At 43.4% G+C, this 22,259-nt stretch overlaps 1 protein-coding gene across 5 annotated transcripts in view; it reads left to right on the plus strand.

Annotated features, from left to right (window-relative positions):
* The window catches only part of PDZD2 (PDZ domain containing 2), a 153,049-nt gene that overhangs the window by 124,370 nt on the left and 6,420 nt on the right, over positions 1-22,259 (plus strand). For 3 of the 5 annotated variants that reach the window (XM_062017829.1, XM_062017826.1, XM_062017828.1), the window contains exons 18-24: positions 61-205; positions 2,222-5,819; positions 6,396-6,513; positions 9,784-9,885; positions 12,439-12,709; positions 14,698-14,832; positions 16,228-20,322. In XM_062017829.1, the coding sequence (XP_061873813.1) occupies positions 61-205; positions 2,222-5,819; positions 6,396-6,513; positions 9,784-9,885; positions 12,439-12,709; positions 14,698-14,832; positions 16,228-16,394 (4,536 nt within the window). In that variant the 3' untranslated portion in view covers positions 16,395-20,322. Of the gene's footprint in view, positions 1-60; positions 206-2,221; positions 5,820-6,395; positions 6,514-9,783; positions 9,886-12,438; positions 12,710-14,697; positions 14,833-16,227; positions 20,323-22,259 lie in introns of those variants that run through there. The other 2 variants (XR_009820827.1, XM_062017827.1) reach the window with 2 other exon arrangements.

Genomic DNA, 22,259 nt, shown 5'->3' on the forward strand with positions numbered 1-22,259 from the left:
CCTCTGTGGAAGGGCTTCTGATGTGTATTTATAATTTCCTTGAATCTGTCATTGCATCAGGGATCAATGGGCAAGATGGCTGTAGGAGACGAGATTACCACCATCAACAGTATCCCAGTCAGTAAGATGATGTATGAGGAAATCTGCTTGCTTATGCAGTGTCTTCCCACATCTGTAACCCTGGAGATCCAGAAAGCAACATCAGGTGAGAGAGTAGTTTTGCTTTCGTGCCATTTATTCCAAGTAATGGTGAAGAAAATTGCCTTAGATCATCTGGGTCTGATCTTCTGCTGCCCCAGCTTCCCACATCAACTCAGAGAGAAAACAGAGGGTACTTTGTATCTGCATTAGTGAGTCAGGCAAAGCACTTCATTGCCAATCCAGGCTTCAGGGTTCTCCCTAGCACCACGATGAGGGGAGCAAACCTACTTCTGTGTGAAGTGTTCAAAGCTCCTATATACACAGTATGTCCCTCCTGCCAGGATTTCCAGAGGTCAGAGTCATTTCATGGAGACCTGGAGCTAACTCAGCAGGGACCCTGGCCTGAGAACCCATTTTAACTTCCATGCGAGTTGACTAAATATTGACCCTTTATAATCACATCTGTCTAAGTTTAAGTAACAATTTTAGGAATGAGTAGTAAGATAATAAAAGCCTATTTTCTTTCCTTTCTGTGTGTCAGAATTCTCTAAATGTGAAGAAAGATGAAACAGAAAACACAAGAAAACTAGAATCTTACCAAAATGTTCATTTGCATGTTTCTTATGGAAAGTTTTCTACTTTGAGCTGAAATATTTGATACCTCCTTAGTGTCTGCTCAGAGCCAGTTTATGCTGCTACAGCAATATATGCGTCCCCATGGACTGTACAAATTATGTGGTGTGGAAATGAGTGTTTGAAAAAGAAAAGCATACTTTGTAAAATCAGGAAGAATGTAATATTTTGCTTCGTTTCAGCTTGTGATCTTCTTCATGTACCTTTTAATACCTGGGAGCCTAAAGTGCTTCCAGATGCTACAGTTCACATCTAAGGAATTCCTGTCTTGGCAAAGTCCTGATCTTGTTTCCTTAGATTGCTGTGGTTTTTGCAAACTAATAGCATTGTGATAGGAGCACATTGTCACTTCTTTATCAGGTAGCTCTTCTACTTTACCCTTCCCCTTACCCCTGCCCCACCGGCAGAGAAAGTCTCTTCAGCATGTGATCCAGCATGCTGAAGCAGGGCAGTACTTCAAATCCTAACCTGGCTGCTTCAAATGACTCTTCTGAGATGTATTCCTCTTTATTGACTCCAGGAGGAATCTACACTCTTAACACGAGTACCTAAGTTAAGTGACATGGATAATCCCACAGGTTTGTGTAAGGATTAGAGAGGTATGCTGACATATTTGAATGACCAGGAAAGGATGTCAACTCTGTGAACACACCATACCTTTTCCACACACTTTCTGGGCCTCATCCAATAGTAACTGGTCTCTTGAAAGCAGCTTGGAGAGGGTTGTGTGTCCCAGAATCGGTGCAGAAAGGTGCAACAGATGCCTAGGGTGAAGTGCTGAAAATTAAAGAGCAGGAGACATGGGCGAACCAGGAGTGTGTCAGAGTGCAGCAGTCATGAGGAGCTAAGTTTGTTGCCCAGGAGTGGGGTAAATAGGTACTGGAAGCAAGGAAAGGTCATCTGTGCCAGTAATCCTGTACAGCCCATATGTTTAACGCATGTATAACATCACTCATGCACATCACATTAAACACCTGCAGGAGTGCTGAGAGTTCAGTTATTTATGCACAGCTTGTCACTGTTATCTGTTCACCGTTGTTTGCTGTGCCAGGCCTTTGTGTACTCTCTGCAATCTATGTGAGGCATCTTTGATCAAAGGAGTAATGAGAAACTCAGACTGACTTACTACACTCTGATGCTTTGGTAGTTGACTGCTTGACTACTGGAATTCCAAGGATGAGAATTAAACAGCTCATAACTACTCACCTTGGATAAGCAAATTGCTCTCTCCTGTGTGCTGCTCAAATACACAGGGTTATGATTAATTTGAGTTGTTGTAAACATCATTACAAAAGAAGAGTATTGCAGACCAAAACGAAAACATGTAGTCTGACTACATGGGTGTCTGCTTTCATAATAAAAGGTAGTGTTTCGTGCATCACTTCCTATGTCTGACAGGATTTTGTTTCCTTTTTTTGTCTTATTATTTCTTTTTATCCTGATGCAGCTGTCAGCAGATTTACAAACCTCATCCTGTCTCCAGGGGTAGAGTGTCAAAATCAGGCCGGTATCAACAGCATGGTTGCAACCGATGAAGAACAGAGCACGGGGAAGAGAGAAGGAGCAGGTCTGCAGAATGCTTGTGCGGTGGAGAGGACAACACTGCCACCTGATGCCACCAGCAAAGACGTGCAGAGAGTTACCGTGGCAAGCAGCCTCTCTGAGGACTGCCCTGCCGCCCCTGTCACTGATATCGATGACTTGCTCAGCCAGATGGGTGCTGCCGAGAGCAGGGCTTCACGCACCCCGTCGCGAGCAGAAAGCCCCCTCCGAGATGAGTACACCACCATGTGCTGCTGTGGAACTGATGAAGGGTGTCCCGGATCTGAGCCACAGCCAGCCAAGGAGGAGCTGCAGGAAAAAACTGTGAATTGTGGAGCTAATGCACAAGGAGTTTTAGGGCTGTCTGTGTTGGACTCTATTAACACAGGCAAACTTTTTACTGTGAATAAAAACTCTTTAAATAACTACTCCAGGAATTTTAGCAGCTTAAATGAGGATGAGTTGCCTGCAGCAAACTCTGTGGAAGGGAAGAGGAGCGACGTGTTTCCAAAGTCTATGTATGGGGCTGCAGAGGATTCTCATTCAGACACAGAGTCCGTCACGGAAGGCTGTGATGGTGCAAATGAGATGTTGCTTGGGCCCTGCACTGCTGCTGCTAATGCCTCTGTGGCCTGTGCTGTAATGGAGTCAGATGAAGAGCAAATTGAGATCTGTTGCATGAGCAATGAGTTGCAGAAGCCTGCACAGGAGCAGCATCTCACATCTGCCACAAGCTCCTCTCTGTCCCCACTGCACTGTTACGGTGGCAAAGTTTTGCAGATGGAGGGCTGTGCAATGTGTGAGTCACTGGAGACAAGTATCAACAAACTAGACTTGGAAGATCACGGTGGTCCCACTACTCCGTGTCCATCGCAGTGTTCAGATGTGTCCTCAGCATCCTTGTATTCTCCTTCCTCAGTTTTTGTGCTAGAAAAAGACATCCAAAAGAATTCAGACAGCATCCCTGAAGTTTACTCTTTCTGTAACAATGGTGCCTTAAGTATGGAACAACAGATGGGTTTGGGAAACAGTGATGGAGATATGAAGTGCTGTGGATCCATTGAAGAAGGGTCTCTGCACTGCAAAAAGATAAGCTTTTGCTCTGCTAGAAATACCAGTTGCTTGGAGAGCAACTTGCTTGAGAAAGAAGGATGTTGTGATGAGCAGAGATCCAGATCTGAAAGTGAAACGGTGGCTGATGGCTGTAATCATGCTGTTAGTTATTGCTTAGTGAAGAAAGAAACCAACAGTTTGTCTAGCTTGTCTAAAACAGACAGCAATCATGTGAATGCATCATTATCAAGAGCAATATCACTCAGGTCTCCCTTTCCCACTAGATCTAAAGATCCAAAGGCTAATACAGCTCATGACTTGCCAGGGAAAAATGAGAAAATTAACTCTGTGACTTCAGGAAGGACTTCAAATGGAAAAGTCCAAAGCTCAGGCGCAAATCACTGCAAAGGAGGTGCAGTACCGCACAGCCCATCCTCACAGAAAAAGTCCTGTCAGGACTCTAAGGGAATGGCACAAAAAAGTATAATGGACACCCTTTTAAATAACCAGAAGGCCAAATCAGGACCAAAGCTAAAAGGATTCACCATCAAAAGCAAAGCAAAGGCAAATACGGATTGTTCTGGTGTTAATTCTACCAAAGTCAGCGGGGCAGATCAGAAAAGGGCTTCCGTTTCTCCACAATTGTCCCCCAAACCTCTAGGCAAGAAAACACCGTTGTCCCGTAATTCACCTACAAACCCAGATCCTGGCAAGAGCATTCCAGCAGTCTCAAGGACTCTGAAGTCAGAGCTAGAAACTAAACCATCTCTAGTCATTTCTGATGATTCAGTTCTGTCTTTCCAGAATGGCAGCAGCAGCCCAACAGCGAGCAGCGAAATGAAATGCAGCTGTGGGGAGGCAACAGATTTGCAGCAGGCATGGGGAAAGCCAAAAGAAAAGCAAATTTCCATGCTGCCTGCACTGTGTCAGAGTAAGGGTGCTAAGGTGGATGATTTCAGAGACAGAAATGGTCAGTCCAAAGTCACTTCATCTTCCCAGGGCATACCAAAAACCGAATTTGTAAAAGGGAAGACTGAGAACCCTGGAACAGGCCTGAATGCAAGCAACAGCATCTGTAGTGCAGATCATCTTAGGCAATTAGATTTCAAAAACATGGGACCATCTGTAGGAGTCTCTTCTTTGTTGAAGTCCCCCTTGGTTCAGCAGGAGCAGCCGGAAGGACAGGAGATCCAGCGCACTTTCATAGAGGTGAAGCTCTCCTCCTCATCATCTTCCTCCTCATCCTCTGCCTCTTCTTCTCCAGCATCATTTTTGCAGCTGCCATTGCTGGAGAAGACAGAAGAGGCGAACACAGAAGTGCCTCGACTGAGTGATGAAATGGGGACCACGCAGTATTTTTCAAAAGTGGATGCTGCTGGAGACAGAAGTCTCTATGGCTTGTCAAAACCTGTGACAAGGACTTACTCAATGCCAGCCCAGTTGTCAGGTCAGTTGAGGGAGGACTGCCAAGTTGCAGAGCTTCATCCTGTACAAGGACCCCAGGGCCACACTGCAGAGGAGAAATACCCCCAGGCAGCAACAGGGACGTTAAAGATGGTCCATCTGAATTTGCCAAATGGCCAGAGTGGGAAGGAGCAGACGTATGCTTCCAGAAGCACCCAGAGGGTCCATGACATGTCCTCCTCAGCCAGTGACATTAGCTGCCCTGCCACCGCTAAGCTGAGGAGCTTCAGGAGGAATTACTACTACTATGAGCTGAACTGGGCTCATGAACCTGCCTCATCCTTCTCTGTCAAACAGAGGATCAAATCTTTTGAAAACCTGGCAAATTTTGACCGACCTATTGTGAAGGCCATTGATATACATTCAGCCATGAGGTCTCCCCTTACCAGGAGGTCGTGCGGTGCAATGGCCACCACACACAGCCCTGCTGAGACACCACGGGCCTTGCGGCGCAGCTTCAGCTCCTATGGCGGCAGCCCCAGCACAACCAGTGCCATGGCCAAGTCTCCCAGCAATGCAGAGGCCACACGTCTGGCAGAGGGCAACAAGGGGGAAGGAAAGCCCCAGAGGAGTGAAGAAGGTGGTGCTGGGGCAGATCTGGCTGCCGTTCCTCCCTCGGCCTCACAGGCACGCCGCAGCCGGGGCCTCGGGCGGCCGCCACTGTCCCGCTCTAGGCTGCGGGAGCTGAGGGCCCTCAGCATGCCTGACCTGGACAAGCTGTGTGGAGAGGGCTTCTCAGGGCCTCCACAGCCCGCCTGCTTCAAGACAGAGCTGGAAATCACACCCCGCAGAGCCCTCGGCATGCCTGCCGGGAGCAGCGCAGCCCCACCAGCCTGCTGTGACCCTGCTGAGGCAGGCAGGATGGGAATGGTGGCCAGCAGCCCTCGGGACAGCGGCTCAGGGACACCAGGGTCTGCATCAGATGATGATGTGCCCCACAGCAACTCTCCGCATGGAGAGCACTGGGAAAACAGCTGGTCCATCAGGTAGGTGTTATTGCTAACACTACTTCATTTTCAGTCCCTCAAAGTCCCTCCTGAGGTGAAGCTTCCCTGTTGTCCAAGGTCCACCCCAAAGCACTCTGCAGCTTTGGCCCCAGCCTCTATTCCCCTCACAATTCAGGGTGCCATTCATCATGCTCCTGAGTGCTCAGAGCCACCATGCTGCTGTCCAGATTTTGTTCATATTACAACATGGTAGCCACAGTGGAGGGGAGGCTGCGTGGCTGTGGCTGCCAGCACACCCTGCAGTGACAAACGAGCTTGTTGTCCTGCCAGAAGCAGTATTCAGATCTAGCTGTCTTTGTTTTTTGCTAATGTCTGTTGCTAAAACCGTTGGGAAAGGAGGAGGGGAACAGAATGGAGGCTGATTTTCAGAGGTAGTGTTAAATTGTTTTCTCTGCCCCTACACCATTTCTTACCTGTTTTGTTCAAGATTCCCACCTCTTAGTGAGACGGCCCTTCATCATTTACCCTAATGCAACTTACATTGTATATCTGAAACTTATCTCTACACAGTCTACAAATGTAAAGCTGTCTTTTATATTTTTCTGTTCATTTTAGCTTGGATCAGCTGCTCGTCTCAAGCCTGGACCAGCAAAAACTGCAATCTGTTTTGTCAGCAGTAGTACCAAAATGTGATGTTGCTGTGATGCTCCAAGAAATCAAAGCACAAGGAAAGGTAAAAATCAGAAGATAAAACGAGATTATTGGTGGTATTTTGATGGATCTTTCCAGGTCCCATCCAACCCTTAAGATTCTGTAATGTTAGATAAAATCTCCTCCAAACAGTTTCAGAGCTCCTGCAAGTATGTGATAGGTTACAGTTGATGGTAGTTTTACTACTGCTCATTTTTTAATGCCTGCTATAAACCCATAATAAATGTTAATGGCTTTCGTATAAAAAAGGGTATTTTTTGTCCAGTGTGAAGCAGCTTTCAGCCACACTAAATAGACCTATTTTAAGTAGAGAAGTGTACCTCCATTTGAGTCATTATGACAGCTGAGAAGCTCCTGAGTTTGGCAGTAGTTGCAGATCAGAATTTAACTTTCCACCCACCATCTGGATAAGACTCACTTTCCCCACTATGCAAGGGAAGCTCAGCTCTGCTCTGTGCCCAGAAACACCTGCCTTTTGCTAGGAGCTGCAATCATGGAAATGGTATTTATTTTGTTTAATGCTGAACCTGATGGCTTGCAACACCAGAAAGTGTCTTCTGGGCGTTTTGGAGGAGACTCCTGTAACCTTTTTGCTCTCTTCTGTGGAAACAGGTTATTGCATTAAGATAACCTGCTTCATTATCTAGGTGTTTAAAGAAGGCCTCCCAAGTTAAATGATTGCCAGAACGTTAGTTCCCTGATTGCAATGTTTGTGTTTGTATTCTTGGGATACATCCACATCCTTTTTAAATCAGAACAGAAGTTGATAAAATAATGACAGCACTGGAGGGGGAACTGCCATCTGGTCTGCATAACTACTGGCTGAGCTGCATTTAGAGTGTTCCCAAGTCTTACTAACAAAGGCTGCTGTTTCAAATGTAGAACAGACTGGGGAAAACTGGACCTCCCCCAAACACCCAGCTTTACCTCCTTCCAGGGACAGCATAGCTAAAGCTTGCAAGTCCCAAGAGCTTGGTGAGCCAAGAGGGTTTGGTAGTTTTGCTGATAAAATTTGGACTGGATTGTACTTCCGGCTGAAGGTAATTAAGTGTTCTTTAAAGTATTTTGCATGGAATCTTGGAGAGGTTATTTATTTATGACACTTTTCAAAGTCTGAGAACTCAAATATTTATAAAGCTGGATGCTTATTGGAATGCACTCCTTGTCTGCATAGTTTCTTGTCCATATTTAAGCCCAATATGGCACATACTCTGGAAAATTTTATGCTAGTCAAAGGCGAGATTTAAGTGTACAACAGGACAGTTCTTCATAGTTATGCAATTGCTGAAAAATTAGCTGGACTGCTTGATTTGGACTGAGACCTTCCCTGGGAAGAGTTTGTCATCATCTGTTGCTCTGAACAGTGCTGAATTTACTGCTGGTATTCAATAAGTGCTACTACTGAAAAAAAAAAAAAAGAGTAAATATACAGGCATTTTATTGTTTAAAACACAGTGACCAATGCATCTTTGGCCAATAGGCCTAAACAGAGGTCACTGGAGGCCTTGTGTGTCCACTAGGTGGTCAAGTAGAGCAGTAACAATCCGGAGCCAGATCTCTGTGCCCCACAGTTCACATCCTAGCTGACAACAGCATTGAGAGCTGGGGAGCGAGGAAGTGAACTACCTCAGCAATGGGAGCCAGGGCTTTAACTGTATTGACAGCTGGCCTAGGATTCATGATCTTTGCACAACCTGCTAACCTCTGAGCCTCTGATATTCCTATTTAAACAAATGATGTTGTGGTGGCAAGGTCTGGGAAGAACCTGATCTCTGAAACAAAGAGAGTTACTTGAGTACTTAACAGTCAAAGACAGGAGTATCTTGCCATTACCCTCACTGCACTTTTGAAAGGGGCTAGCCTAGGTACTTAACTGATTTTATTATTTCTAGTGTAACATAAAGCTGTTCCCTCTTGAGTACAGATGAGAAAGGTCTTAACATTTATAAAAAAGACTGTGCGCTGAGATGTTCAGACCTGACTTTTCCTCTCTCCTCAAGCACTGATCAGTGGTGTGGAACAGGGTGCCGTTGGTATGTGGCACTGCCTCTGTTTATTGCAGGAATGCCTCTAATGCATAAAATCTCTCAGGACCACTATTTGGCAAAAAAAAGCACACAGTGAGGCCACGAATTTTATTGTCATTTCACACAAAAAAGATATAGTAATGTGTGTTTCCCTGTGCCTTTTGAAACAAAGGCAAACACTGAGTTAAAATATTTAGTGAACTAAATATGTCATTTCATGCTAAATAGATTGATTGAGAGGTTGGTTTCTAATTATGTGCCATTAATTTTAGTGCTGGCAGTTTCTGGATGTTGAATGAGATCTCAGGGAAAAGCTGAGAGACCTGCTTTGTACTTCCCACTTTGGATGCTGTGCCCCACAGCCAGTTACTGTCCTCTTGCACCACCAAATGCCTGCTCGTAGTCCACCTTACACCACAAACATTCTCTTCTGTTAACAGCATCCAGTTTGTTCCTAATAACTGTTCGTAAGACAGCACTAGACTTGCTGGATGGGAGTGCTTCCCTTTCATGGCAAGTTCTGGGTTTTGGCAGCAGGTCATCACTTTGAAGAAATCAGCTTTACACCTTTGTTCTTGTCTAGACACAAGTTGAGCCCTGGTGCAGAAGTGCACCAGTCCTTTCCCATGCTGACTGCTCCCATTTCCACAGCAGCACAGCTTAGTCCTGTTCGGATCACTGACAGGATTCTTACTTTCATCTCCCAAGCGAAACAGTTTTTCTTGCTGTCCCATATGATCTTCCCGTTTGTAGTCACTGCCCCTTGCCAGGTTGTCCAGATCTGCTGAGAGGAGGCTGATGTGACTGCACTGCATTACATCTTTGTAACTCCCTTTCAAGAGGAAGGAGAAATGGAATCACAAAAGTGTTAGAATTCCCTGGAAAGTGCAGTGCTTGCTCTAGAAGGGTGTATGGAAACTATTGAATTTTGACTGCAAAATGTTGAGCAATGCGAAGTTGACTACAGCCAGTGAAAATTAGGCTGCCCAAGGTTTAATACCCTTTCACAATCCTAATTTTGGCTTTGCTTTCTAGCCCTGGACTGACTGAAGAAATACTTACTGTTGCCTGAGTTATTTTGTCTGGCTGCCACTCATCTGTAGCATAAAAAGAAATACGTTTACTGTCTCAGTTTCGGTTCCTTAAGTTTCTTTTTTCACCTGCCATGATCTCAGGGTAGGAATTTGTCATTTGTGCGAGAACCTGGTCTTGATCTTTGGTTTTGTTTTTCTTCTCCTTCCCCTCCATCTCTGTTTTTCTGCTAGAGCAAGGAAGAGACATACTTTGTAGTCTTACACAAAGAAGAAGGAGCTGGCCTGGGATTTAGTGTTGCTGGAGGAATAGATCTGGAACAGAAATCAGTCACAGTAAGTGATGGATCCAAGTCAGTTTTTTGCAAAGCTCACTTTAAAGTAGACTGGTGATTAGATCAAGTGCTTGTTTATCAAGACTTACTGCAAGTCACTCAGAGTCATAAAACAGTGCTTCTCAGAGGTGGCTGTGTGCCATCTGCTACAGAAATCAAACAGTATCTGGGAAGAGTAATTTTTGCTATTGGAGATGGATGCCAACTATGTTTTCAGCATTTAGAAGTCTGTTACTGGATGGAATCAGCTAGATCTAAATCCTATGCATGTAAATAAAATTCTGCATGCAATTCCAATGCATGCAGTCTTTTAGAGGAGATCTTCATCCCCAGCCCTCAAAAGTGAGCTCTGTGCAGCAGAGTTTTTGAAGGACTTTGAAAATCCTGAGAATGTCCTCAGCAAGCATTTTGGATTCCACTTCACAGATTTGGTTTGGTGTTATTAAGACCTGTGGATGGTCAGTAAATTAGGATTGTTGTTCTGTTTGTTGTTTGGTTGGTTTGTTTTTAAAAGAAGTCTTACACAGCATTCTGAACCAAAGATACTGTGTGGCATTAAATGGTGCTGATGTGTAGAAAGCAATACCAAGCAACTGATACGCTGTTCAGAAACAGATCAGTGAGACAGAAAAAATCCAAGGCAACTGGTATCCCATGTGACAATTTCTTTACACGAGGTACACATTTAAATTCTGCCTTGAAAGAAAGAAATACCCATTAAGTACTGAGTTTACAAGAAGGATAGATCCTCAGTCTTTCAGGCTTGCAGCAATCTTCTGGTTTTCACTCTTCAACAATATCAGTGTTAAGTAGATAGACTAGAATACCCTGTTTCAGTCGGGCCTACAACAGTTATCTAGTCCACCTTCCTGACCACTTCAGATCTGACCAGGAGATAAAGCAGGTTATTAAGAGCATTGTCTAAATACCCCTTAAACACTGGCAGGCTTGAGGCATCGACCACCTCTCTAGGAAGCCTGTTCCAGTGTTTGACCACTCTCTCAGTTGAAAGAAGTGCTTCCCAATGTCCAGTCTAACCTCCCCTGGCACAGCTTTGAACCATTCCCGTGTATCCCATCACTGGCTACCAAGGAGAAGAGCTCAGCACCTCCTCAGGAAGCTGTAAAGGCCAATGATGTCTCCCCTCAGCCTCCTTTTCTCCAAACCAGCCCAGCCCTTAGCCAGTTCTTCACACTTATGTAAAATATTTGAAGTGTTTTACATGAAGCGATTGTTGTATTAGAACATAGTCACAGTCTGGGGAACAGACAATGCTTCTCTTGCTACTAAGATTGTGTTCCCTGTCTCCATACCAAATGGCACACAATGGCAGTTGTGAGCAAGAAGAAGACTCAGCAGTGTACCACCCTAGAAAGCTGCTCATCTAGAGCTGGTACACAGCCTAAAAACATCTTGAGTGCTCTCTGATGAAGTCTTCCTCCTTAATGCCATTAGCCATGCAACCAAATGAGAGATGGCAGCAGATATTTTGAGCATGACCCTTCTATTCCACTTACCTCTTGCATTTGGGTGTTTACAGCTGTTACTGAAGCTGTTATTCCAGCTTTGAATGCCTGCTTAAGCTGCCTGGAAATGTGTCTCTCTGGATTTGTAGGGTTGTAGCACGTGTCCATCTCAGCATGGCCCTGCAATGAGAGAGAAAAGGAGCCAAAAGGCTTCTTATTCCTCACTGTTGGTCTGGGTATGGGAGAAATTCCTGAAAAAATGCCATGAAGAATTGTGTCCACAGATTTGTGGACTTGAATGTTTGTCCAGCGTAGCTAGAACTGTGTGCATGGGCAACCATATTCTGGCTATTAAAATTACAGTGCCTGATAGGCAAGTCTTTAAGTACTGGTTCTTGAGTCTTTTAGTCGGCTTGTTTCTGTAAATGGCACACATCTAAGTCTCAGCTGCACTCGCTGGAGTTTACTCAAAGCTTAACCCACTCTGATTAGAATATTTCATTTCAAGCCACAAAATCATTCCTTTGCGTCTATTTGCATGATATTTGATTAGCCAAATTGAGATGGGCAATTAAATACTTGCACAGCTGCAGTAAGTCAGAGCCTTTGTGTGCACAGATGCTGTGTACAGCTTAGAACTGTGCGAATGAAAAGAGCACAGGATGCATGTCCCAGAAAATGGCAATTTGGGGAGTGAGTGTCACACACCACAATGTTGCTCTTGGTGTTCACTGTAGCATGGATGTGGATTTAATTTGTATGTCACTTAAGGTACCTTAATTAAACACCTTTAAGGAGTTCAGTGAAAGCATAAGTGATTTGTGATGTTACATCCTCTAACTGGCTTTGATTGTTTTGGGTTTAGAAATGACCATACAATAACAGCATCTTTTCCTCTGCTTTCCTCTGAATCCCTAACTGCAGTTCTTGTCCAGTCACCTAGGGCTTGAGTTTGTTGGAGCAGATGTTGTGTACTTGATTGCAAAGTGGTTGCAAACTTTGTCAGTCTCCATGTTCACCTTTTCCTGTAGAGCACCATGTGTGGTCATGAGGCTAAAGCATCCTTAAGTCAAAATCTCTTCTTGTAGGTCCACAGAGTGTTTTCAAAGGGAGTGGCATCTCAAGAAGGGACTATTTGTCGAGGAGATCTTGTTCTGTCAATCAATGGCACGTCTCTTGCGAGCTCAGTCCATGGCGATGTTCTGAACACTCTTCATCAGGCAAGACTGTACAAATACGCGGTCGTTGTCATCCGAAAGGAGAAAGACAAAGCAAATAATTCCTCCAGACCTGAGATATCAGCTACTGGCAGAAAATGTGTGGGGTCTGGAAAGGATGTTTCCATGGAAATAGGAACAGGTATGATCTTTGTCCAAGAACAGTTGGAAGGATTCCTTTGCAGAGCAGACTGAAGGGAAAAATGGCATGTGTTTTTGATTAAAAGCGTCTGTGCCTTATAAGATTGAAAGGAGAAAATGAAATTACCTTTAAATTTTATTTGTTCTCTTTGGAGCCTGAATGCAGTTTCGTTTTTCTTTTTTTCTTTTTTTTCTTTTTTTTTTAATAGATCATAACAAGTCAGAAACTTAGAAGGACATTTGAGGCCTAATCTAATTTCTACTGAAGTTAATGATTCCACATACTCTTCCAATCCAGGATAAACTGCTTTTAAGTAGTAACAGTGGTCAGTGCAAGAAAGCAAACAACCAAAAAGTGAAAAAAGCAGATCAGTCTCAAAGAAAAACCCAAGCCCTGCAGTTTGTTGTGGATAGGGACTGAGCTTGCTCTTTCTAATAGCAGATTTCATACTGTTTCTACCAATAATATAGCAAAAAAAGAAATCGATAGTACAATAAACAGAGCTAAGCCAAATCCAAGTCAGCCATCCCATAGGAAACTAGGGATAAATGGTTAAAGTGGAAATGTATCAGTGAAATGGTAAGTTCTTGTCTAGGAGCAAGACAGCATTTCAGTGTGAAGGTGGCACTTGAGGTGTTACAAACAGATGCCTCAAATTGATGTAGAATTATAACTCAAAACCCTTTAGTTGGCTGTCTACATGCAGAGGCTTTGGGAGCAGGGGGTGACCTGCCTCAGTCCTGCACTGCCACAGTGCCCCCAGGAGGGCGTGGGCAGTGGTTACAGCTTGTGCCTCAGGGATTTGGTGATGCGACTTCTGCTTTCCAGGGCAATACCAGGCACTCAGCTCAGACCACCGCAAAACGAGGAGCTGGAGCTGTCACTCAAAATTTTTCACCAACTGGATGCAATCATTACTTTTAACTCTTCTGTAGCAGTTTTTATTGTTCTGTACTTTCACTGCATTTTATAGAAGAGCTTTACAAAACAGCTTAAAAGAAATACGAAGCACTATGTAAATGAATGGATCAGACTCTCTGGAATTGCTCCCACGGGTTACATTTAATTATATAATTACATATAGTATATGTAATTACTTCAGAAACCCTAAGCTCCCTGTGTCCTGCATAGCACAATTGCACAATATCTGCTGGGTGCAGTCACTAGGGGGCAACAGTATGCCATAAACAACGTAGTGTTGAGTTCTTAAGAACAAGTTTCTATCCTGTGAGGCAAAGTGCATGGTCATGTTTTAGGGTAACATTTAAAGTTGTTCCAAGGAATGGTAGCAGTAATTTGTGGTGATGCTGACTGGATAAATTTTGCTAGGGCAAAGATAGTCCTGTTTTCCAAAACTGTAGATTTAATTCTTCTTAAGAAAAAAAGAATATTTTATGTCAGCAAAAGCAATCTTGGATTCTAAAAATGGCTGCTATATAGGAGGCAGGATGCACCTACTGGTAATTCTGGTTATTTCCATAGATATGAGATCAGAAACAATTCTTCATGCTCGTGAGTGATTACAGATGTTTTCCTTAAGAGGATAAAATGTGTTTGTTTAATGTAACATTTCATTCATTACTGTTATTTTAAAAGATGTGGCTCATTGAATAAGCAAGTGGGAACGAAAGGAAAATAAATGATCTCCATTGACTAATTTGGGGATTTTTCAGTTATTTTATCAGTGTTGAGTCTTTGCTAAAATGGCTAAGCTTTAATTTTGCCCCAAAAAATGCCTTGGCAGGTTTTTGTTGAAGATGCAGAATAAAAACGCCTCTGAGTGTAAATGCTTTTTGTACTGTCTCCCCTTAACAGCTGCAATAATATATGTTCACTTCTGAGAAACTGGGTGACAAAATGTTCTATTCTGAATATGAACTGAGCTGTGAGTTGCTTTGTCACTGCAGCAAAAAAAATAAAACCAACCAAATACAACTTGTGATTTAGTGTTAACTGCATAACAAGATTCTGTGTATGTTCTGTTACAGATCCAAACCTGGATATGAGTGATGTCATCTGTGTTGAATTATTGAAAACCTCTGCTGGCTTGGGATTTAGCCTGGATGGTGGAAAAGCTTCCATTGCTGGAGACAGGCCTTTGCTTGTAAAAAGAATATTTAAAGGTACTACAGACATGCAGTGGATATTTTTCCAGTTTTATACATTGTACAGCCATTTTAATCTTTGGATTCAGTTGTTTTTTTGAAGCAAGGGTGGGTTTTGTGGCCCTGGTTTATGACCTCTTACTAGCCAAAGTGATCATTAAAAAAACCAAAAGGGTTGGCTAGGGTTTGTGTATGCTAGTAAGTGTTTGTGTAAGCAATCTGATTTACTGGGCTTGTCCACTATTCTAGACATTAAATTACAGCAGCAATATTGTATATAACGGTTTGAAATGTTCATACCTTATCCAGTTCTCTGAGAAGGGCACAACACAGGTAATCAGTGTGGTTCTGAAGAACCATCCTGCATTATACCCAATTATTAATTTTACTCTTTTTTTCTCTTGTGTGTTTTGTTTGGGGTTTTATTTTGTTTTGTTAGGTATCTGTATTATCTTTCACTAAGAATCTGATGTTTTTATTCAAAACCTGCTACTTTTGTATGCTTTGTTTGTCAACAGGTGGCTAAACTTACATGAATTTTATATAGAAAGGAAACCAATCCCAGAACTATGCTGTGATTTTAATATGTCTTAGTCTGGGATTGAGGTAGTGAAAAATGGAGCACTTTCTATAGAAAGTTGAAACTCTCAGTGAAACTGCAGGTGTGCGTTTTTACAGCATCACTTCTCTCAGGTTTATTCTACCATTAAGGAAAAAAATAAACTGATGTTTCCCGAATTCTTTATCAGTTTCTCTATGTGTGTTTATTTCCTACTCTTTAGAAAGCAATTCTGAGGGTAAAGAGCCTGTTTTCAAGCTCATTAACTTATGTCCTTAAATACAGTCTTTTCCCCCTCCCTTCCCTGCAATGGCTGATGTTAGCTAAATCATCATTACAGAAAACATACTTTCATTAGCAGTGAAGGCTATACCGCTTTCTAGGAGGTGTTTCTGTGTCTGATGTGTTTGCTGTAAGTTTGCTATCCATGTTTGGTTTATTTGTACTTGCTTTATCCAGGTTTCATCTGCTGCATTGTCTGCTTTTTACCACATTACATTTCAATTTGAGAGAAGACATCCATGCCACATACAACCTGTGGGTTTATTTTATCAACCAGGCTTTCTTACAGCTACCAAGATGACATACAGTGTATTTCATGCACTCATGCTGCTTCCTTCAAAAACAGACATTTTCGGAGAGTAAGGGCTTATCTTGGTTAAACTAAAATTGTCTGTGAGGTGCAGCATGGGATAAGTTGCCAGAGCCAAGCTGAACGTGAATGACTTGTACTGAAATCACTGCTGTTGGAAAATTGGTTTATTTGCTGTTCAGCACAGTGGAAAGCAAATGTCTGTGGGTTTGGGTTTTTTGTTGTTTTTTACACTTACTTTTTTTCCCTTTTTTGCTCCTAGGTGGTGCTGCAGAGCAATCTGGAAACATAGAAACTGGAGATGAAATTCTTGCTGTTAGTGGAAAGTCATTACTTGGCCTCATGCATTACGATGCCTGGAACATTATTAAGTCTGTGCCAGAGGGCCCCGTTCAGTTACTAATCAGAAAACACAGAACTTCAGTGTGATGGAAGCACTACTTGTAATCACACTTGCTAAGACAAAGCATTTAAAACTGTCCAGAAATCTATCTCTGTTTCTAAAGCCACACAGAAGTGTCTTAATGCTCTACAGAGAGGTGCTAACAGCCTTGGAGAACCACTAAACAAGGGTGTGATGAGCATCGTAAATTCTCACCTAATTATCAAGGGTAAAGGAAGCCAAAAGTTAAGAGACATTTTTGTATTATGTGGCAGTTTTAATGGAACTTCAAGACCTCTCCTGGGTTTAACTTCAAGTATTTTAACTGAGATAAATAACACTGTGCCTGTCCCTGATATTTTTAGTATCTGCAGAGTGTTGGGAGTATAACTTGTTGGTTGCCATCCTGTTGACAAGGGTGGGTATTTAGACTGTACTATATCACTTAGCTGTAATAAGACTTCAGGACACTAACTTAGCGTCTGGTCCTTTTTTTGTTGTTGTTGTAATAAGAGAATGTCTGGAACAATCTCACTTTATTCTTCTAAGTGCAGTTTTGCTAAAAATGCATGACAAAAGCGTATACTTTTGCACAAATTTTATGCCTAAGACATGAGCATTTTATTGCAAAGCTGTAAATCTTAAAACTGATGAACTACTCAGCATCCACCATAACCAAACCTGTTCTTAGGTGCAACTTGTATCTGAAAGCACTTAGCATTAGTGCAGTAGAAATCTGTGAGGAAGGAAAACGTGTCCAAGTAATAGCTGATTGCCCACCAAGGTGTAGACTGAGTTGTTAGTTGTGATTAAAATGGAAGTGATAAAATTTGGGGTCTGAATTTTCAAATTTAGGCTTCTAATGTTAGGCACCTTTAAAATAAATATATTTTTAAAAGAGGGATAATTTCAAGTGCTGAGCACTTTGCAGATCCCACAGACTTCAGCAATCTCTAAGTACATCTGAAAGCCCGGCTGCTCTTATGTGGCTGCAAGAGCTTTAAGGCTACCTGACTTGAAACAACTCAAGCTGGAAAATGGTAGTCTAACGATGGGGATTATAACAGATTAAATCTGAACTGGCCGTATTTGTGGCCATATTTCACTCTTCTTTTGTTTTCTCCTGTCCAGTATTTATTTTTGCTTTGTATGAGAGTGGGTGAGGATGTGTGAGGAAGATAGGAGTGCGGCGGGCTGCATCAGCAACAGCGTGATGCTGAGGGTTCTAGATGGTGAAACTGAAAACTCTGTGTGGCTGAGAGAAACCCTGGTGTTACACACAGCAGAACTGAGAGGTTTGCAGTACCACAGGCGCTTAATTCGGGTTTTCTAACCCCTGCTCACAGTAGAGGTGTCAATTAGTGGGCCATGCCACTGGGTGTTATTTATAGTCTGCCACTTAGGAGGGGAGTGTGTGGGTGCAAGAGATTAGACTCTTGTTATTTCTCTTCTTACACTGGGGATAAAGAACATAAGAGATACAGGAGGAAATGGGCCAGTGTCCTTATCAGCTGAGAACAAGTTGTTTGTTCCAGAGTTCTCAGGTTGTTCATAGAGTTAGGCTGGAGACTGCTTCCAGCCAACATGCCCAGGGCGAAGAGCTCTCAGCCTGGAACCAGTCCAAATCTGAAGTGCTGCCTGTGTTTATAGCAAGCCAAGATACTGCGTAGCTGTTACAAAAAGGCCTGGGCTTGCCACTTGGCCCTACCCCAAGATCCTACTGTAATTCAGTTTATTTACGTTTATCCAACAGTGCTTGGAGCAATTGCTTCCAGGTTAGTGGAGCACTTGCTTTGGTTCATTTCTGTGACAGCTTCATTAGACTGCAGCTTACAATGCGCAGAGGAAAATTCAGTTCTGCAAGGCAACCTGAGACCAGGTGAGCAGAAAAGCTGTGCAACGTTTGCCTAAAAATAAATAGATTTAATTATTTTTCAGTGACCTGTTCGCAGGTCAGTCCAGGGAGAGATGCAGCTTTTGGTCACAGGAAAGGCAATACTTCACATGGTCCTACAGCTGCTTTGGCTGCAGGATTTCTGTTGAAACTAGTTAATGTTCAGTGCTGTAAAATGACCATGGACTTGGGTCCCCCATGACCCTGAAACTCGACCACTCTGTCGGGACTGGTCCCTGCCTCTCTTCACCTCTGTGGTGGGAGAGGCTTCAGGAGGATGCAGCACTTGGGGTCAGAGGACCACGCAGAGGTTGCGGGCCTGTGCTGGGCTAGAAGAGGTTGCCCCTGCGTATTTGCTGAAAAACAGGGAGAAGACATGTGGCAATGACAATGAAATGGTGAGGCCTTGTTCAGGAATGACCAAAATCTGACTGTAATAGCGTGTATAATAGATACATAAGATGCATGTGGAGTTTAATGCAGCGTAGTGAATACATACCTGTATATGTATCATACGTACAAGTGCAGTACTGACTTTCTGCTACTTTCATGTGGTAAATCACGGTTGTGTTTTAGGAAACAGCTTCTTCCTTTTTTCTTTTCCTCAGTCCACAGTTTAAAATTTTGGAGGTTCCAACGCAGGGAGGCCTGTGTCTCTCTCGCTCCTAAGTCAGTGTGAGCTCAAAGGTAAAGGCTTCATTTTGTAGACTAATTTGAGGTGTTTTAAGATGATACATGGTGAGTATTTTCAGACGCTTATTTGCAGGTAATGTTCATTGTGAGTGAATTAGAAGGCTTTCATTTTTCAGTAATCAGATACTGTTGTGTATTTTATTTTACATGCACGTAATATGTGTTGGCTGAGTAACAGCAAAGAGAGGCGGGGATTTTTGTCTGTGATTCAGTAGTGGCTATAATTTAAAAGCTAAGTTTAATATTTTAAATCTGACACGTTCTGTGGGTAGAGTGGTACACTTCTCTAACATTACAGCAAGAAAAATGATAGCATTTAACTCTGTTTCTGTTCCTGAAAATGCTTTTTTGTTTGTGTGTGCGTGGAAGAACACGACACATCTTTACTGATGCTACTGGTGTTGGCATGATTACAGTAGCATTTCCTGATATCTCTGTTGGGGTGATGTTCCCCATGAAAGCCACAGGATTTCTACTTTATTACAAACGGAGTGGGTAGACCAAACAGATGTAGTAAACCTTGAAGATACGCATCTGGAAAAGTAAATACTACTTTTTCCAAGAGCCTGGTCACACCAAGATGACAGGGGGCGTTGCATTAGTTTGTCAGTATTCAGTAGGTTCATGGGTGTTTTTTGCCTTGCTGTTTGCCTGTCAGTTCCAATGGTGGTGTTTTGCAATGCCAGAGGGTTGGCCATGCTCTTGGAGAGCAGTAATTCTCCAGAGATTTGCAGCAGCATCTCAGAAAACCACAAAATCAGGATGAAATTATGCACTTGGTCCCCAGCTCCTCACCAGGGACCTGAAGGCATTCCAGATAAGGTGAATGTGCTCCTCGATGGTCTGGTGTAGGGCGTTGCCACTTCCAGACCTGGGGCAGCTCATGAGTGCACATCCTGGATATGAGAGTGGGCTCTGGTGAGATAGTGCCATTGCATATTCTTCGGCCTTTGTACCTGGAAGCTCTTTCCAGCTTCCATGGGGACTGCATCTGTATTGAAACCTGTGAGATTAGGCCCTAAATTAGGGAGGGAGCAATGTCTGATCATTTTCTTGCTAAGTAAAAATAGTATGAGGGCAGATAAGTATTAAGAAACTGTTGAGATATTAATATTTTCTGATGACCCTCACTTAAAGTCAGCTCTTGTTAATGTTCTGCAGTGGTTCTTGTCAAAATCTGAAGGAACTATTCCCACATGGGAATGTTTACCTGCCTCTGTGTTTAGGATATGTCAATGTACAAGTGGAAATATTAATAAAAAGTAGACTAGATGATGTGAGAAATGGGGATCCCACTTTAGGTTAAGTTTTGTGTGTTAGGCTGATACACTTATTGTATGATATTGTATATTTACACTTTTATTTATATAAATAAAACATCTTTTAATGAAAACTGTTTAATATGCTTTGTATATGATTAAAAAAAAGTGAGTGCAATAACATGAAATAGATTGTACATTTTTCAATTTGCTGTCTCTGTCATGTAAATCTGTATCTCCATAAACTGTTTTGTTTGGGTTTTTTAGTGATTTTGAAAATAAATGGTATCCTTAGTACTCCTCTAGGTATTTCTTTATGTTATGCCAAAGTCTGTCTGGTGCACAGATGGAACTGGCATCACAGGGAAAAGGTTTTCCTGGAGGCGTCAGCCCAGGTTAAGTGTTAACACTGTCCTGATGTGCGTCTAAGCTGGAGGTAAAATACCACCCTCCAAGAACTGTCATTCTGTGTGAAGAGGATTAAAGCACTTAAGAAGTGTTTGAAGGTCTTGTATAGGAACTGCTTCAGTATCTTGGAAGATGTGGGGTCTTTTTTTTCCTCTCCCCTTGGCAAGGAAAATGTGGTTGGCAAAAGTGAAATGTAGAGTTTCCATCAAGAGCAGCAGATTCTGGAGTACAATGCCTACAGACTGTACCCCCTGTCCAGCCTTTGGGCTGTAAGGGAACAGGGTGTATGTTTAGGGAATACGTACATACAACTAGTTCTGGACTTGTATTTCTTGCTTTGTCTTGCACCTACCCTGGAGATAAACTCCCCTTCAGAACCCCAGTGAGCCAGTGGAATGGGCTGGAGGGAACCTTTCCATGGGTGGAGTGGAGCTGCAGTGCTGTTCAGGTGGAAGCCATAACCTCCAAACTGGGAAAGATGCATCAGGTGATCCACCTTGGTACAGGCGTGGATGGCTTCACCATAACTTCCCGGCAGCTTGAAGCAAGCCTGATTCCCGGAAAGACGAAGCAGCTCAGAAAGCTCCCCGCTGCCCTGACCTGGGGAATCCCAGAGGCGCCCACAATCCCACACTGCCTAGCAGCGCACAGACACGTCAGCTAGTCACAGCAGAGTCAGCTGAGTGGGAGGAAGAAGCTTGCAGGTGCAGTGTTTATATCCCCCTGCAGCCCACGTGCATCGGTTGGGGCGTCGCTGCAGGGTCCAGCCCATGAACCTCATCGTTTCTTCTGGTACACAGTGCTGCCCAAAAAGTTCTGGGTGGATTATTCTGTAAGGGAAAGAAGGCGTTTGCTTTCTCTTGCCAGCAGTGTCATGCGCATTTCCTGCATCTCGGTGGTTGTGTCCCAAAAGCTGCTCTATCTGCTTTCGGTTTCTTTCTTCAGGTACCACGCCAGGAGGATGCCAGCGAGCAAGAGGCATGTGAGCAGGGAAAAGCCCTGGCAGTTCTGCTGACTCACCCCGTGGGAAAGGCTGGCATGTGCTCAAGGAGCACTGGGGCCCTTTCCTGGACTGCGGTGGAGAAGGAGCTTGGTGGTATCCCAGTCTTCCATCTGCACTGGGACCACTTTTACCCACATCCCTCTCCCCTGTAAATAGCCTGTAAACAGATGAGGGATGCTACAGAGCCTGTGTTGCATAGATGTGACTGTATACAAGGCATAAAACAAGTACAGTGGGAAGGGGAAGTGTGAGACAGTGTCCTTGAGTTCCCCCCAAAACATCTGTCCCTGGTTGGAGCCTGGCTTCTTCCCCCAGGGCTGTAGAGGGAAAAGCAAGAAGACATTTTTAGCCATGAAGATCTCTTCTGCTTTCCCGTCTCCCCTGCTATCCTCAGCATTGAGACAGCCTGGCCTGTCTCCATGCTTCAGTGACCCATTATCCCTCTTCTACTGTTCTATCCCTGTTTTACTTTCTTGTAACACATAGCATGAGCTGGGGCTCAACAGGGCTCAAGCCTCAGAAGAGCCTGTCTCTTTTAAGATCAATCTTGAATGTCTTTAATTAAAACCTCAATAAGCTGAGACAGTGGCTAAGTATAGAGGAATGCAAAGGAGAGAAGACACAATGGACCTGACCCACACATGACTTAGTGCTT

This window comes from Colius striatus, chromosome Z (genome assembly GCF_028858725.1).
Source record: "Colius striatus isolate bColStr4 chromosome Z, bColStr4.1.hap1, whole genome shotgun sequence".
In the NCBI taxonomy this organism is placed as follows: Eukaryota; Metazoa; Chordata; class Aves; order Coliiformes; family Coliidae; genus Colius; species Colius striatus.